General features: G+C 38.6%; 1 protein-coding gene across 2 annotated transcripts in view; it reads right to left on the reverse strand.

Annotated features, from left to right (window-relative positions):
- The window catches only part of WDR12 (WD repeat domain 12), a 33,526-nt gene that overhangs the window by 10,175 nt on the left and 6,266 nt on the right, over positions 1-17,085 (reverse strand). For both annotated transcript variants that reach the window (XM_004033072.5, XM_055379435.2), the window contains exons 3-8: positions 11,494-11,588; positions 10,002-10,108; positions 7,798-7,913; positions 6,580-6,734; positions 5,114-5,159; positions 3,153-3,238 (exon numbers count right to left, since the gene is read on the reverse strand). In XM_004033072.5, coding sequence (XP_004033120.1) covers positions 3,153-3,238; positions 5,114-5,159; positions 6,580-6,734; positions 7,798-7,913; positions 10,002-10,108; positions 11,494-11,588 — 605 coding nt within the window. The remainder of the gene's footprint in view (positions 1-3,152; positions 3,239-5,113; positions 5,160-6,579; positions 6,735-7,797; positions 7,914-10,001; positions 10,109-11,493; positions 11,589-17,085) is intronic.

Genomic DNA, 17,085 nt, shown 5'->3' on the forward strand with positions numbered 1-17,085 from the left:
AAGATACCATCTCTATAAAAAAATGAATAATAACAACTTAAAAATTAGCTAAAAATATGAACATTTCATAATTATCAAAGATCCAGGGCTTATTAAAAGTTAATCATGACTTTAATAAGTAACCATATCAAGTGCTGGTAAAGATGTGGAGTAACAGCCAGGCATGGTCGCTCACGCCCGTAATCCCAGCACTTTGGAAGGCCGAGGTGGGAGGACTGCTTGAGGTCAGGAGTTCAAGACCAGCCTGGGCAATATAGCAAGACCCCATCTCTTAAAAAAAAAAAAATTAGCCAGGGCATGGTGGCATGAGCCTGTAGTCCCAGCTACTCAAGAGGCTGAGGTGTGAGGATTGTGTGAGCCCTGGAGGGTGAGGCTGCAGCTGAGCCACGATTATGCCACTAAACCACTCTTCTCAAAAGGGGGGAAAAGAAACGTCCATCAAAAGAATAATAAATAGCCTGAGTGTATTGGCTCAAGTCTGTAATCCCACCACTTTGAGAGGCTTTGGGAGGCTGAGGCAAGCAGATCACTTGAGCCCAGGAGTTCAAGACCAACCTGGGTGACATGACAAAACTCAATATCTACAAAAAAAAAAAAAAAAAAAAAGAAAAATTAGTTGGGTATGGTGACATGCGCCTATAGTCCTAGCTACTCAGGAGGCTGGGGTGGGAGGATCACCTCAGTCTGGGGAGGTTGAGGCTGCAGTGAGCCATGATCAGGCCACTGTACTCCAGCCTGGGTGACAGAGTGAGACCCTATCTCAATAATGGATAAATTGTGGCATATTGATGCTGCAATGGAATGCTATATATTAATGAAAAGATCTATCTTACAGATATCATATGAAATTTTAAAAATAGGTAAAACTAGTCTAAGATGGCATAAGTCAAAAGTGATTACCTTTAGGGAGCTACTGGTTGAGAGGCAGGCTACAGGCAGACATCTAGGGTACTGGTAAATCTATATTTTTATTTGGGTAGTAATTACTTGAGTATACATATTTATAAAAATTCATTGAGCAGGCCAGGTGTGGTGGCTCACGCCTGTAATCCCAGCACTTTGGGAGGGCGAGGCGGGTGGATCACGAGGTCAGGAGATCGAGACCATCCTGGCTAACATGGTGAAACCCCGTCTCTACAAAAAAAATACAAGAAATTAGCCAGGCATGGTGGCGGGTGCCTATAATCCCAGCTACTCAGGAGGCTGAGGCAGGAGAATGGTGTGAACCCCGGGGGCGGAGCTTGCAGTGAGCCGAGATGGCGCCACTGCACTCCAGCCTGGGTGACAGAGCGAGACGCCGTCTCAAAAAAAAAAAAAAAAAAATTTTTTTTTCATTGAGCAACATTTAAGCTGCATGCCAAACTTTAAAAAGAGAAAAAATTGGCAGAGCATGGTGGCTCAAGCCTGTAATCCCAGAACTTTGGGAGGTGGAGGTGGGAGGATCACCTGAGGCCAGGAGTTTGAGGTTACAGTGAGCTATGATTGTGCCACTGCACTCCAGCCTGGGCAACAGAGCAAGACTTTGTCTCTTTAGAAAAAAAAAAAAAAAAAAAAAGAATAAAAGAGCTACCTTCTCAGTAAAACATTTTTATAACTCAGGAAATCTTTTCCTACTCAGATATGTTCTTTAAAAGTTTGACCAGGGACATGCATGAATATAAACTCCCACTGGCACAATATCCAAATGGTAAGGCATTTCTAGCTTTATTTTTTATTTTATTTTTTGAGACAGGGTCTCACTCTGTTGCTCAGGCTAGAGTCCAGTGGCGCAATCCTGGCTCACAGCAACCTCTGCCTCCTGGGCTGGGCGTAGCTGGGACCACAGGTGCAAGCCACCACATCCAGCTAACTTTTAAAAAATTTTTTGTAGAGACAGGGTATCACCATGTTGCCCAGGCTGCTCTCAAACTCCTGAGCTCAAGCAATCTGCCCGTCTTGGCCTCCCAAAGTGCTGGAATTATAGGCCTGAGCCACCACAGTCGGCCACCATTTCTAGCTTTAATTTAGCCTACCAGAGTAAAGAAGTTGAGTAAGTGCCAGATCTTTCCTCTTGCAATTCATCAGTCTATGTTTAAATGTATTAAGAAATTATAAATCATTACTTTCAGCTGGAACCAGCAAGTGCTAATATTACATTCTATTAGATAAATAATTTATGATCCCATTTTATTCATTTTCAACAATTTTTACAAGATATTTTATTGGTGACTATAATAATTAATGTGCAAATGTGTGCTTTATTTATTGCACATTCATTATAGCTATTAGAAAATGAATGAAAAGTGTTTTTCTAAAACTGACTCAGTATCGCCCTTCACAAAAAGTATATAAATACAGATCAGGTCACATTATAACAAATATCTTTGTAACAGGATAAATAATAATCTGCATGAAAAGTCAAACTCATGGAAGCACAGAGTACAACAGTGGTTGCCAGGAGCTGGAGTGTGAGGAAATGGGGAAATGTTGGTCCAAGGGCACAAACTTTCGGTTATAAGATGAACAAGTTCTGGGGATCTAATGTACAGCATGGGTGGTGATGGATGTGTTAATTAATTTGATTGCGGTAATCATTACACAATGTTTATGTATATCTAATCATGTAGTACACCTTGAATATATTCAATCTTTATCAACTAAGTATTTTTAAAAGTAAGAAAAAATCTGGATAAACTTTCTGAGTTTGACTTAATGGAATCTAACAGCTAAATGACAAAATCAAATCCCAAATTAAACTCTTGGTTTCTAGTGATTTAGAAGATATAACTAGGATCCCTTATAAAAATTACATACTCAATGCATGAAACAGATAATATTATCCAACAGCCAGGTAATTAGATGCTTCACTTTAGTGTAAGTTTTAATAATTAAAAGGTCCAGAATGCAGCATGAGATCAAACATAATAACTAAATCATCAACCTAGCAACCATAAGCCTGGCTCAATGCCACTACATTCGAACATACAAATAAATGTAGCAACAATACTTTGCTTATAATAAAAATGTACAAGTCTACTGAAAAAAAGGATAATCATGGTTAAAGCAGCAAGGTAAGACAGAAGGCAACATAAACAAAAAAGACCATATTAAATTACCATATATTTGTCAACACAGGCCTAAGGCAAGTACAGTCAGTTCTCACAAATACTCACCCTTGTTAGTCCCATCTGTTCTGTCTTCTGTTTCTTTCTTGGTCGATTTGTGGACTCCTCCATTTCATCTTCTTCATCTGTAGGGACTGTGTCATAGAGATTTAGATTTGACATTTTAAAAACAGTATTAATAGTGAACGGTCTGAAAGAATTCTTTACATTTCCAGATATAGTTTTTCCACGTTATCACACTAGTTAGGGAATGAATATTCCTCATCATTTTGGTTAACAGAAAGTTATATATAAAATATTACCTAGATTACCAATCTCTAAACATAAAAAATAAAACATAAACTACATTAGAAAACTAAAATCTAAGTAGTTTAAAATCTTGCTATCTTTAAGGTCATCATTATAAATATTTATCATTTTATCATAGCTATGAAAAATTGCTTACTGTTAGTTGTAGGAGAGTTGTGACATTACATTTACATTATGAAGGAGGGAAGGATAAAGTAAACACATGATAAACGCACATACATTTCAGCCATGTTTATTCTCTTAATTTCATTTTTCTACCAAAAATGTTTCTGGTTTTTTTGAGTTTTTAAAATCTTTGTTATACATCACTTGGTTAGGCAGCAAACCCAGATTGAAAACTACATAAAATATGCAACATTAAATATGTAATGTATGTTACATGATATGTTATAGTAACATGCATATTATGTTACATTAAATATGTAACATAAAATATGTAAAACATTAAAATGTTTTGTGGCTTTTATGGATATTAATATTTCTCAAACTAGATTATAAACCACTTAAAGTTAATAGCTAATCATATACAATCTCATTTACTCAGCCCTATCAAAAAATAAAAAATTGTACTAAAGAATTTTCTAAACTAAATCACTTTTTGCCACCAAATTATTTGCTTTCATCATTTTTGTAAAATCTACTAAAATGGATTATATATTTCCCACCATCTTACACATAATTATTCAAAACTGGTTAAGCTTTTCTTGATCCCCCTCAAGTCTTTGTGAAATGCATTTGGGGTATTATACTGTGTAACACAGCAATTACCTAAAAAGTAACAGAGGTATTCTGATCTGTTTACCTATGCAATAAATAGTTGTAGCTACTAGGTCTTAAAATGTAAGTATCTATGGGTGTGTGTTTTTTCCTCTTTTCTTCTCATCAGTGTCTTCTTACTATGAAAGCACCTTCCTCTAAAAGTCCTTCCTCCTCCTCCCTCAATTTGTTCCTTTTAATCTATGCTTTCAGAGTAAAAATATTAATATTGGTAAAACTGCATTGAAAAATTTTTTTAAGTAAACCAGCTTACCTAAGAAATTAACAGTAAAATGACTCAAAAGTCATTCTTACATTACTTAAGTCAAAATGGCTCGGAAAGTATTTTTATTTACTTCCAAGTTTCCTGAATAAGAGAACTTTGAGAATCAAGGTATTTATGTCCTATTGCACCGAACATGTTTTTGATACTTGCAATTCAGTGATACTATCCTGTAAGTAAGGGGGTGGTGGGGTAGGAAAAAAAAAATCTTGAAACACAAAGAAATATATGAATTTGTTGCCATACTGGTCTCTTTTTATGGCAAAATATGGGTTAAAAAGTCCCCTTTCACTAAACTGATTTTTTTTTTTTGAGACAGGTTCTCACTCCATCACCCTGGCTGAAGTGCAGTGGCATGGTATCATAGCTCACTGAAACCTCAAACTCCTAGGCTCAAACAATCCCCTTACCTCAGCCTCCCAAGGAGCTAGGACTACAGGTGCATACCACCACACCTTGCTAATTTTGATTTTCTACTTTTAGTAGAGACGGGGGTCTCACTATGTGGCCTAGGCTGCTCTTGAACTCGTGGCCTCAAGTGATCCTTCTACCCTGGCTTCCCGAAGTGCTGAGATTATAGGCGTGAGCCACCATATGGCCTCCGAATTTAAATTTTTGAAACAACATTATTAAGTCAAGGTAAAATAAATATTTAATTTACCTGTAGACCAGATCTTTAGCATCTTATCCCAGGAGCCACTGCAAAACTAAACAGATGTATATGAAGGGAAAAGACATATGTAATATGATTCATATTATTTGCCTACAACAGTAGGTCTCTTCCTCATTCAGGACCTTTTCAAAGAACTTGTGTTCCACAGAACTGAAATTAGCCTTTTCCAGGGGCAGATAGGACAGAACATAAAATCTGGGAAATCTTGAAGGCCAAGCTTATTGCCATGTCTTTTGAAGAAAGCCAATCTGAAGTGAGAGAGAATAAAGTCAACTTGAGGGACAAGACTGCGAGAGGGTGTGCGGACCACATTCAAGCCTCTATTCCACTGGTTCCTGAGGCCCAAATGCACCATTAACCTTCTTGTGATGTGGTTGTTCAGTCTTTCCTTGGATCTCACAATCCATTTACTTTTAAGGTTAAATAAGTTCAAGTTGAGTTTCTATCTCTCCTTAACCAAAAAGAAGAGGTACAGTTAATCCACTAAAGTTTGGACTAAACAACATATAAAACTTTTCGGCTCAATATGAAAAATCATAAATCTTCACCTTTGAATACAAGCATCCTGTTACCCTAACTGTCAAAGAAACACTCTTAAGTCCAGAATACTTCAATGTGGCTTAGGAAACTTTCAAATTGTAAGTGGATTTATAACCCTTCATATTAATAAATCAATATGGTATTGCCCTCAGGTTTGTTACCTTTTAACTACCTTTTACCATTTTGTCATGATAAAGAGTAGATTGGTACTATAGTAAAACTCTATTAGCACTAACTTTAGTGTATGCTAACGCTCAGATGATCAACTAGGCATTTTCAGTTGATGACAGCACTTAAGAGTAGCTGATATAGACTGGAAATATGTCAATTACTATGAGGTAAGAAGGTTATATAAATGAATGGCTTGTTTACTTCATTTCTTTTTTTTTTTGAGACTGAGTTTCACTCTTGTTGGGCCCAGGCTGGAGTGCAATGGCACAATCTCGGTCACTGCAACCTCTGCCTCCTGGGTTCAAGTGATTCTCCTACCTCAGCCTCCCGAGTAGCTGGGATTACAGGCATGTGCCACCATGCCCGGCTTATTTTTTATTTTTTTTTTAGTAGAGACAGGGTTTCTCCATGTGGGTCAGGCTGGTCTCGAACTCCTGACCTCAGGTGATCCGCCCGCCTCGGCCTCCCAAAGTGCTGGGATTACAGGCGTGAGCCCCCGCACCCGGCCCATACCTCATTTCTTAAAATTTCTGGAGTTTATATAAGGTTCTAAACCAGGGATTCAAACTGAGCAAGTGACTATCTCCTATTGTATGAGTATTTACTCTTGCTTTGAAATCCTACCTTTTGTCACCGATTGTTAGGAAACTAGGCCAACACAATGAATATATGCAGAAAAAAATGTTTAGCAACAAGCTCAAATTCAAATTTAACACAGTACTAATAATATTCTAGCTACTTACTTTAGTTCCTGAGCCATCAACAGCTATAGAATCTACACTTCCAGCATGACCTCTACAGCAGTGTAGGGCTTTCACTTTGTTTCTCTCTACATTCCACTCCCATAAGAGAATAGTCTGATCCATAGAAGCACTCAATAATAAGCAGGACAAACTATCTGGAGAAAGGAGAACACAAGAATAAGAAACAAATCAGTATACCATTTAGAATACATCATGTTCTGAAACCAAAGAACTAAATTTTTTTGTTGGTATTGAAAAAGATGTTAAAAAGATAACTCATATGGCCAGGTTTTAAAAGGCTGATGTGGTATAAAGAAAAGATTCTTCAAAAATAGATGATGATGGCTGGGTGTGGTGGCTCACGCCTGTAATACTGACACTTTGGGAGGCCAAGACAGGCGATCACTTGAGGTCAGGAGTTTGAGACCAGCCTGGCCAACATGGCAAAACCCTGCCTCTACTAAAAATATAAAAATTAGCCGGGTGTGGTGGCAGGCGCCTGTAATTGCAGCCACTCAGGAGGCTGAGGCAGGAGAATCACTTGAACTCAGGAGGTGGAAGTTGCAGTGAGTTGAGATGGAGCCACTGCACTCTAGCCTGGGCGACAGAGTGAGACTCTGCCTCAAAAAACAAACAAACAGGCTGGGTGCAGTGGCTCATGCCTGTAATCCCAGCACTTTGGGAGGCCAAGGCGGGTGGATCATGAGGTCAGGAGTTCGAGATCAGCCTGGCCAAGATGGTGAAACCCTGTCTCTACTAAAAATACAAAAATTAGCCAGGCGTGGTGGTAGGTGCCTGTAGTCCCAGCTACTCGAGAGGCTGAGGCAGGAGAATCGCTTGAACCTGGGAAGTGGAGGTTGCAGTGAGCCGAGATCATGCCACTGCACGCTAGCCTGGGTGACACAGCGAGACTATCTCAAAAACAAAACAAAACAAAACAAACAAACAAAAACAGAAGAAAAGATGAATGTAATACATTCAATATTAACTTGAAAATGTATATTATCTGATGTAATTTTAATAAAGATACACTTCTAAAAATTTATGAATTTTTTATATAATCTTTTTCTTCTTGAACACTATATTTTTTGAAAGACCTCATAATAACTGAGGTATGAGATACTTCCCACCCACTCCCCATTCTTCCCCAGCACCAAAAATGGCTTATTTCCAAATCCCTGTCTAGGATTCCTCTAAGTGTAGGCAAACTGTCCTAACCTTTTTTTACCCAGGCCACATCTTTTACAACATCCGTATGTCCCACAATTGTCATTATTGACTTTCCTTCCAAGGACCAGATCCGAGAAGTCTTATCATAAGAACCAGTCAAGATCCTATGAGAAAAAAAAAATCTTATGAAACACAAAAAGCAGTTTTTCCAAACCCTGAAATGTTTCTTTGGCAATGACAAAGTAACTTTGAGGATTATACTTTTAAACTCTTCTTTGATATGAAGATTGAGATTTCAAGCCATACTAGATCAGATCACTTGACGTTTCTCAACCTCCTAAAAATAATACCTGGCATGGCTGGGCGTGGTGGCTCACGCCTGTAACCCCAGCACTCTGGGAGGCTGAGGCAGGCGGATCATGAGGTCAGGAGATCGAGACCATTCTGGCTAACACAGTGAAACCCTGTCTCTACTAAAAATACAAAAAATTAGCCAGGCGTGGTGGCGGGTGCCTGTAGTCTCAGCTACTCAGGAGGCTGGGGCAGGAGAATGGCATGAACCCAGGAGGCAGAGCTTGCAGTGAGCTGAGATTGCGCCACTGCACTCCAGCCTGGGCGACAGAGCGAGACTCCGTTTCAAAAAAAAAAAAAAAATATATATATATATAAAATATATATCATATATATACATAGTATAAAATTACTTTCAGGCTAGGTGTGTAAGCTGTATATGAAACATAAATGAATTTCATGTTTAGACTTGGATCACGTCCCTAAAATATTTCACTATGTATATGTTAATATTCCAAACCCCCCCCCCCCCAAGAAAATCCTAAATCCAAAATACTTCTGGTACCAAACATTTCCAGATAAGGAATACCCAACCTGTAGTACTTTTTTTTTTTTTGAGATGGAGTCTTGCTCTGTTGCCCAGGCTGGAAGGCAGTGGCGCGATCTCAGCTCACTGCAACCTCTGCCTCCTGGGTTCAAGTGATTCTCCTGCCTCAGCCTCCCGAGTAACAGGGACTATGGGCACAGACCGCCATACCTAGCTAATTTTTTATATTTTTAGTAGAGACAGATTTCAATATGTTGGCCAGGCTGGTCTCAAACTTCTGATCTCAAGTGATCCACCTGCCTTAGGCTCCCAAAGTGCTGTGATTACAGGCGTGAGCCATGCGCCTGTCTGTCCACCTGAAGTACTTTGTACTTAACCAGTGAAAACCATTTAAACTAAAAGTGAAACTAGGAGAAACATAACTTTATGTAATAATTCCAAGAAGGCATTCTTTGAAAGAAGCTCCTACCATAATCTACTCTTGAGGTGTTTTCCTATAAGCAAGGCCAGTGAGGATTTGCCCTAAGATATCTGTACCTTCTTTGTTGAGTCTAGTCTGCTCTTTCTAGCCCTAAAATAGTATGCTATGCATCTTTACAGTATTAGGCCAGGAGATCTATGGCTATAAAAGTTACTTTTTTCCTTTATGAAACAAACTATATCCTTGGTCTTAAAAGCAACATAATCGAACCAAATAAATTAAATGCTCTAAGATACATGACTTATTCAGAAGACAAATATTGCTGTGTGTAGAGAAATCCCACCTATTCAGGAGGCTGAGGCAGGAGGACTGCTTGAGCCCAGGAGTTTGCGACCAGCCTGGGCAACAGAGAGAGACCCCGTTTAAAAAAAAAAAAGGCAACAATAATTGTTACTACCACATATTGAACAGAACAGAAAAGAGTACCTATTAATAAATACCTGTGGTGTTTTTTTTTTTTTTGAGACAGAGTCTCGTTCTGTCGCCCAGGCTTGAGTGCAGTGGGGCCATCTCAGCTCACTGCCAAGCTCCACCTCCCAGGTTCACGCCATTCTCCTGCCTCAGCCTCCCGAGTAGTGGGGACTACAGGTGCCCACCACCACGCCCGGCTAATTTTTTGTACTTTTTTAGTAGAGACAGGGTTTCACCATGTTAGCCAGGATGGTCTCGATCTCCCAACCTCGTAATCCACCCTCCTCGGCCTCCCAAAGTGCTGGGATTACAGGCATGAGCCACCGCACCCGGCCACCTGTTTCTTCTTGAAGACACTGAATGAAAAGATCTTTCTGTTTGGCATGGCCACTGATACAGAGATCACAAAATTAATTTACAAATAACATTAAATCACAGAAAAATATGTATATATGGATTTAAAAAGACTGAAGGAGGTAAAAACAAAACAAAAAAAAGAGAAGGGCATTAATCTGGCAATACCATTCCTCTGCCCCTTTAATTGAACTGATCCAGTCATCATGGAACATGCATTGCTCTGGCTGGGGTGCAGTATACTTCTCCACGTATTCTATTTCCACAACTTCTTCCTAATCACAAGAGAAACCAGCAACAAGTCAGGTGGTATAGTTTTAAAGTATTACATTATGAAGATAACCCCCAATTTAATATATCTCCTTTATATCCTTCATATTAGTCCCCTTTATAACTCAGCAAATTTGGAGCCATTCAAAAAGTCAAGAACTTTATTTGACCTAACAGGAAGCTAAGAGTGATATTAGGAAATAATAGCTTGGCATGGTGACTCACACCTGTAGTCCCAGCTATTAACATTAGGAAAGCTGGGGCAGGAAGACTGCTTCAGCCTAGGAGTTCAAGTCCAGCCCAGGCAACAAAGCAAGACCCTGTCTCCTAACAAAAATTTTAAAAGGAAGAAATATTAATCGCCTTGTACAACTTACGCTGAAAATGGGGGGGAAAGGAATATGAGAAAGCCTTAGGCCAGGCGCAGTGGCTCACACCCATAACCCCAGCACTTTGGGAGGCTGAGACGGGTGGATCACCTGAGATCAGGAGTTCAAGATGTGCCTGGCCAACATGGTGAAACTCTGTCTCTACTGAAAATACAAAAATTAGCCAGGCGTGGTGGCAGATGCCTGCAATCCTGCTACTTTGGAGGCTGAGGCGCAAGAATCACTTGTACCCAGGAGGCAGAGGTTTCAGTGAGCCAAGACTGTGCCATTGCACTCCAGCCTGGGCAACAGATGGAGACTCTGTCTCAGAAAAAAAAAAAAAAAAAAGAAGATATAAGAAAACATTAAAATTAAGAAAAAAAGCACATTGTTTAATGGGTACAGGTCTTCTGTTTGGGATAAGGAAACAATTCTGGAAAATGGTGATGGTTGCATAATACTGCAAAGGCACTTAATGCCACTGAATTGTATACTTAAAAATGGTTAAAATTCTAAATTTTGTTATGTATATTTTACCACAATTTTTAAAATCACAAAACAAGCAACAATTATAAGTTATATTTTTAATCATAAAAGCAATATAAGGAAACTTTGAAAATAAAAGGGAAAAATAACAGTAACTTAACCCATAGTTTTTATATTTGCCCAGTTATTTTGTGCACCAGTATTTGTACACACATACTTGCTATTCCCTTTCTTGCCAGTTCTTCCACAAATATAAAGAATGTGTTCATTTATTTCTTGAATAAAACACTCTCACAAAAAAAGAGGGCTTCAAAATTGAATATACAGGAATATACATATATATACACACACACTATATATATTCAATACACACATAAAATATACACACAATACATAACACACACAATATATATATCCAATATATTAAAAAGAATCTTTGCTACTAAAGATAGATTCAGTGTGATTCTAAAAGGAGTTTACCTACAATAGCCGATAATACCTCAAGTGAAATATAGAAGGTAAGTATTTGAACTTACTGATGAGATGTTCTCCATTTCCATGTGTTTGTCCAAGGCCATTCGCAGAAACTGGCCCTTAATAAGGAAATCAAACTCCACATGTTTGTGGAACTCTGAGGAAAATACATAACAAAATTATCACTCTTAATGTCTAAGTAATATTGGCAGAGGTATATGAGAACTCCCAAAACAAACAGGTACCTATTATCCCAGCGTGGCCTCTGAGTTTCTCTGTGATTTTTAAGATCAGAAATACTTTGTTCTGTTAGTATAATGTCTTTTTACTGCTGTTGGTGTAATTATTTTGGTTTAGAAAACTTTTATTATTTCAAACATACACAAAAGTAGAAATAACAATGAATCTCATCACTATTGCCCATTTTGACATCCACCAACTAATGGAATATCATCTATATTCCACCCTCCAATCCCCGGCTGGTTTATTTTAAAGCAAATCTCAGAAATTATATCATTTCATCTGTAAATACTTTAGCATGTATCTCTAAAATATAAGGACTTAAAAAATTTGTCACAATATTTTAAAATTTAACAATCACTCCTTCTAATATCAAATAGTCAATGTTCTTTTACAGTGAGCTTTCAAAAATCAGCATCCATAATCCATACATTATATTTGATTAATGTTTCTTTTAATCTTTAACAGTTCCTCCTCCTTTTTCTCCTTGCCATGTATTTGTTGATGAAAGTGGGTCATCTGTTTTGTAACATTCTGGGTTTTGTTGACTCCATCTCCAAGGTGTCCTTTAACATGTTTCTTTATCACACAAATATCCTATAAACTAGTCAGAGGTAAATGGTAAATGCCTGGTTAGATTTCAGGGTTTTTTGTGTTTTTTTGACAAGAATATTCACAGGCAGTATTGTCTATTTCCTGTTACATCCCATCAGGATGTAAATAGGATCTGGTTGTGTCTCTTTTTCAGATATTAAGACCCATCATAGGGCTTGGATTATATCAGTCTGATTCTATCCACCATAATGCTCCTTGTCAGTCTTTTACCTAATTATCAGGATTAACAGCTATTGAGAACCACTACTGTACTTACATTCATTATTTCTTTCAGAGTTGCAATATGGTAACAGTCTATACAGAAGGAATAATGTTCGGTCTATATGTTTAGAAAAATGTTACCCAACTATTTGGGTAACATACTGGAATTGCAAAGCTTCTCTTACAGGAATAATTCTTTCCTCAACAAAATACTTGCAAACCAAATTCAACAACACATTAAAAAGATCATCATGACCAAGTAAGATTTATCCCAGGGATGCAAGAATAGTTCAACATACACAAATCAATGTAATACACTGTGATGGTTAACACTGAGTGTCAACTTGATTGGATTGAAGGATGCAAAGTATTGTTCCTGGGTGTGTCTGTGAGGGTGATGCCAAACGAGATGAACATTTGAGACAGCGGAATGGAAGAGGCAGACCTACCCTCTATCTGGGTAGGTACCATCTAATCAGCTGCCAGCATGGCTAGGATAAAAGGAGGCAGAGGAATGTGGAAGGACTAGACTGGATCAGTCTTCAGGCCTTTATCTTACTCCTGTGCTGGATGCTTCCTGCCCTCAAACATTGAACTCCAAGTTCTACAGCTTTTGGATTCTTGGACCAGTGGTTTGCCAGGGATTCTCGGGTCTTCGGCCACAGACTGAAGGCTGTACTGCCGGCTCCCCTACTTTTGAGGTTTTGGGACTCGGACTGGCCTCCTTGCTCCTCATCTTGCAGACAGCCTATCGTAGGACTTCATCTTGTGATCGTGTGAGTCAATACTCCTTAATAAACTCCCTCTCGGCTGGGCGCAGTGGCTCACACCTGTAATCCCAGTACTTTGGGAGGCCAAGGCGGGTGGCCTCATGAGGTCAAGAGTTCAAGACCAGCCTGACCAGCATGGTGAAACCCCGTCTCTACTAAAACTACAAAAATTAGCCAGCCGGGTGTGGTGGCACGCGCCTGTAATCCCAGCTACTTGGGAGGCTGAAGCGGAATTGCTTGAACCTGGGAGGTGGAGGTTGCAGTGAGCCGAGATCGTGCCACTGCACTCCAGCCTGGGCGACAGAGCAAGACTCTGTCTCAAAAAAACCAAAAAACCAAAAAAACAAAAAATCTCTCTTTCATATATACATTTATTCTATTAGTCCTGTCCCTCTAAAGAACCCTAATATATACATCATATCAACAGAATGAAGGACAAAAAGCATATGATCATTTCAATTGATGCTGAAAAAGCATTTGATAAAATTCAACATCCTTTCATGATAAAAGCCCTCAAAAAACTGGGTATAGAAAAACATACTTCAACATAATAAAATTCATATATAATAGACCCCCATACTAAATGGGGAAAAAACTGAAAGCCTTTCCTCTAACATCTGGAACATGATAAGGATGCCCACTTTTACCACTGTTATTCAGCACAGCAATGGAAGTCCTAGCTAGAGCAATCAGATGGAAGGAAGGAAGGAAGGAAGGAAGTGAGGGAGGGAGGGAGGGAGGGAGGAAGGGCATCCAAATTGGAGAGGAGGAAGTCACATTATCCTTGTTTGCAGATGATTTTATCTTATATTTGGAAAAATCAATGATATAATGTTATATTTGATATAATCTTTATTTTACCAAAAACCAATTAGGACTGATAAATTCAGTAAAGTTGCATGATACAAAAATCAGTAGCGTTTCTATACGCTAACAGCGAACAATCAGAAAAAGAAATCAAGAAAGTATTTCTACTTACAGTAGCCACAAATAAAATACCTAGGAATTAACCAAAGAAGTGAAAGATCTCTACAACAAAAACTATAAAACATCGATGAAAGACATTGAAGAGGGCTGGGTGCAGTGGCTCACGCCTGTAATCCCAGAACTTTGGGAGGCAGAGACGGGTGGATCACCTGAGGTCAGGAGCTCGCGACCAGCCTGGCCAACATGGTGAAACCAAAGCTCTACTAAAAATACAAAAATTAGCTGGGCGTGGTGGCAGGCACCTGTAATCCCAGCTACTCAGGAGGCTGAGGCAGGAGAATCACTTGAAACTGGGAGGTGGAGGTCGCCATGAGGTGAGATTATGCAATTGTACTCCAACCTGGGCAACAAGAGTGAAACTCTGTCTCAAAAAAAAAAAAAAAAAAAAAAAAAAAAAAAAGAAAAGAAAAGAAAAGAAAAGAAAAAGAAAAAAAGAAATTGAAGAGGCACAAAAAAATGGAAAGATATTCCAGGATCATGGATTGGAAGAATTTAATATTGTTAAAATGTCCATAGTACCCAAAGCAACCTACAGATTCAATGCAATCCTTATCAAAATACCAATGACATTCTTCACAGAAAAAAAAAAAAAATCCTAAAATTTACATGGAACCACAAAAGACCCAGAATAGCCAAAGCTATCTTAAGCAAAAAGAACAAACTTGGAGGAATCACATTACCTGACTTCAAATTATACTACAGAGCTATAGTAACCAAAACAGCATGGTACTGGCATAAAAACAGACACATACACCAATGGAACAGAATAGAGAAGCCAAAACAAATCCACACATCTACAGTGAACTCAAACCTACACTGGGGAACAGACAGTCTCTCCAATAATGGTGCTGGAAAAACTGGGTATCCATATGCAAAAAAAATGAAACTAGACCCCTATCTCTTGCCATATACAAAAGTCAAAACAAAAGGGATTAAAGACTTAAATATTTCTAAGACCTCAAACTATGAAACTAATACAAGAAAACATTGGGGAAACTCCCCAGGGCAGTGGTCTGGGCAAAAATTTCATGAGTAATACCACACAAGCACAGGCAATCAAAGCAGAAATAGACAAATGCGATCCCATCAGGTTAAAAAGCACAGCAAAGGAAACAATTAACAAAGTGAAGAGACAACCCACAGAATGGGAATAATTATTTGCCAACTACCCATCTGACAAGGGATTAATAACCAGAATATATAAGGAGCTCAAAAAGCTCTGTAGGTAAAAATTTAATAATCTGATTAAAAATTGGGCAAAAGGTTTGAACATACATTTCTCAAAAGAAAATTCAAATGGCAAACAGGTAAATGAAAGGGTGCTCATCATCATTGATCATCAGTGAAATACAAATCAAAACTACAATGAGATATCATTTCACCCCAGATAAAATGGCTTTTTTTCCCCACCCCCCCAAGACGGAGTCCTGCTCTGTCACCCAGGTTGGAGTGCAGTGGCGCGAGCTCGGCTCACTACAACTTCCGCCTCCCGGGTTCAAGCAATTCTCCTGCTTCAGCCTCCTGAGTAGCTGGGTTTACAGGCACCTGCCACCATGCCTGGCTAATTTTTGTATTTGTAGTAGAGATGGAGTTTACTATTTTGCCCAGGCTGGTCTCAAATTCTTGACTTCATGATCCACCCACCTTGGCCTCCCAAAGTGCTGGGATTACAGGCGTGGGCCACCACGCCAGTCCAAAATGGCTTTTATTTGAAAGTCAGGCCATAACAAATGCTGGTGAGGATATGGAGAAAAGGGACCCCTCATAAACCTTGGTGGGGATGTCAATTAGTACAACTACTATGGAGAACAGTTTGGAGATTCCTCAAAAAACTAAAAATAGAGCTACCATATGATCCAGCAATAGCACTGCTAGGTATATACTCAAAAGTAAAGAAATCAGGAAATCAGTACTTCTACACAATGGAGTACTATTCAGCCATAAAAAAGAATGAGATCCTGTCATTTACAACAACATGGGTAGAATTGGAGGTCATTATGTTCAGTGAAGTAAGCCAGGCACAGAAAACAAACTTTGCATATTCTCACTTATTTGTGGGAGCTAAAAATTAAAACAATTGAACTCATGGAGATACAGAGTAGGAGAGTTACCAGACACTGAGAAGGGTAGTGGGGGAAGTGAGAGGCAAGTGGAAATGGATGGTTAATGGGTACAAAAGAATTGAAAGAATAAATAAGATCTTGTATTTGATAGCACAACTGGGTGACTATAGTCAATAATTTAATTATACATTTAAAAACAACAAAGAGTATAATTGGATTGTTTGTAACACAAAGAATAAATGCTTGAGGTGATGGATACCTCATTTACCCTGATGTGATTATTACACCTTATATGCCTGTATCAAAATATCTAATATACCCCATAGATACACCTACCATGTACTTACAAAAATTAAAAAGAATATTTCTTATTCTAGTTCAAAGACTTTTTCAACAAATAGACTATATAACAGTTTTGAAATTTATAAAGGTAACTATGCATCAGAATCTCTATATATCCATGATGAAAACAAAAACAAGGAGCAACAGGAAATGCTATGTAAATATCCTTGAATATTGAATATTGAACTGTAACTTGCTAGCAATAAAAAGATTGCAGACCCTGTCCCCTCCTCCCCCACCCCATGCCAATAAAGTTGCTCAAAAACATCATCTCAAATTTCACAAAAAAATTATGTGATTATTTGAAGACGAAGATGGGGAAAATACTACACATTAGTTTATAACCCTTACCCTCCTCATTCCTCCAACTACGGTAGAGTCGGAAGAGCTCTGCAGCATTGGAAACATTTGCATAAAAATACACTTGCCTCTGGCT

This window comes from Gorilla gorilla, chromosome 11 (genome assembly GCF_029281585.2).
Source record: "Gorilla gorilla gorilla isolate KB3781 chromosome 11, NHGRI_mGorGor1-v2.1_pri, whole genome shotgun sequence".
Taxonomy (NCBI): domain Eukaryota; kingdom Metazoa; phylum Chordata; class Mammalia; order Primates; family Hominidae; genus Gorilla; species Gorilla gorilla.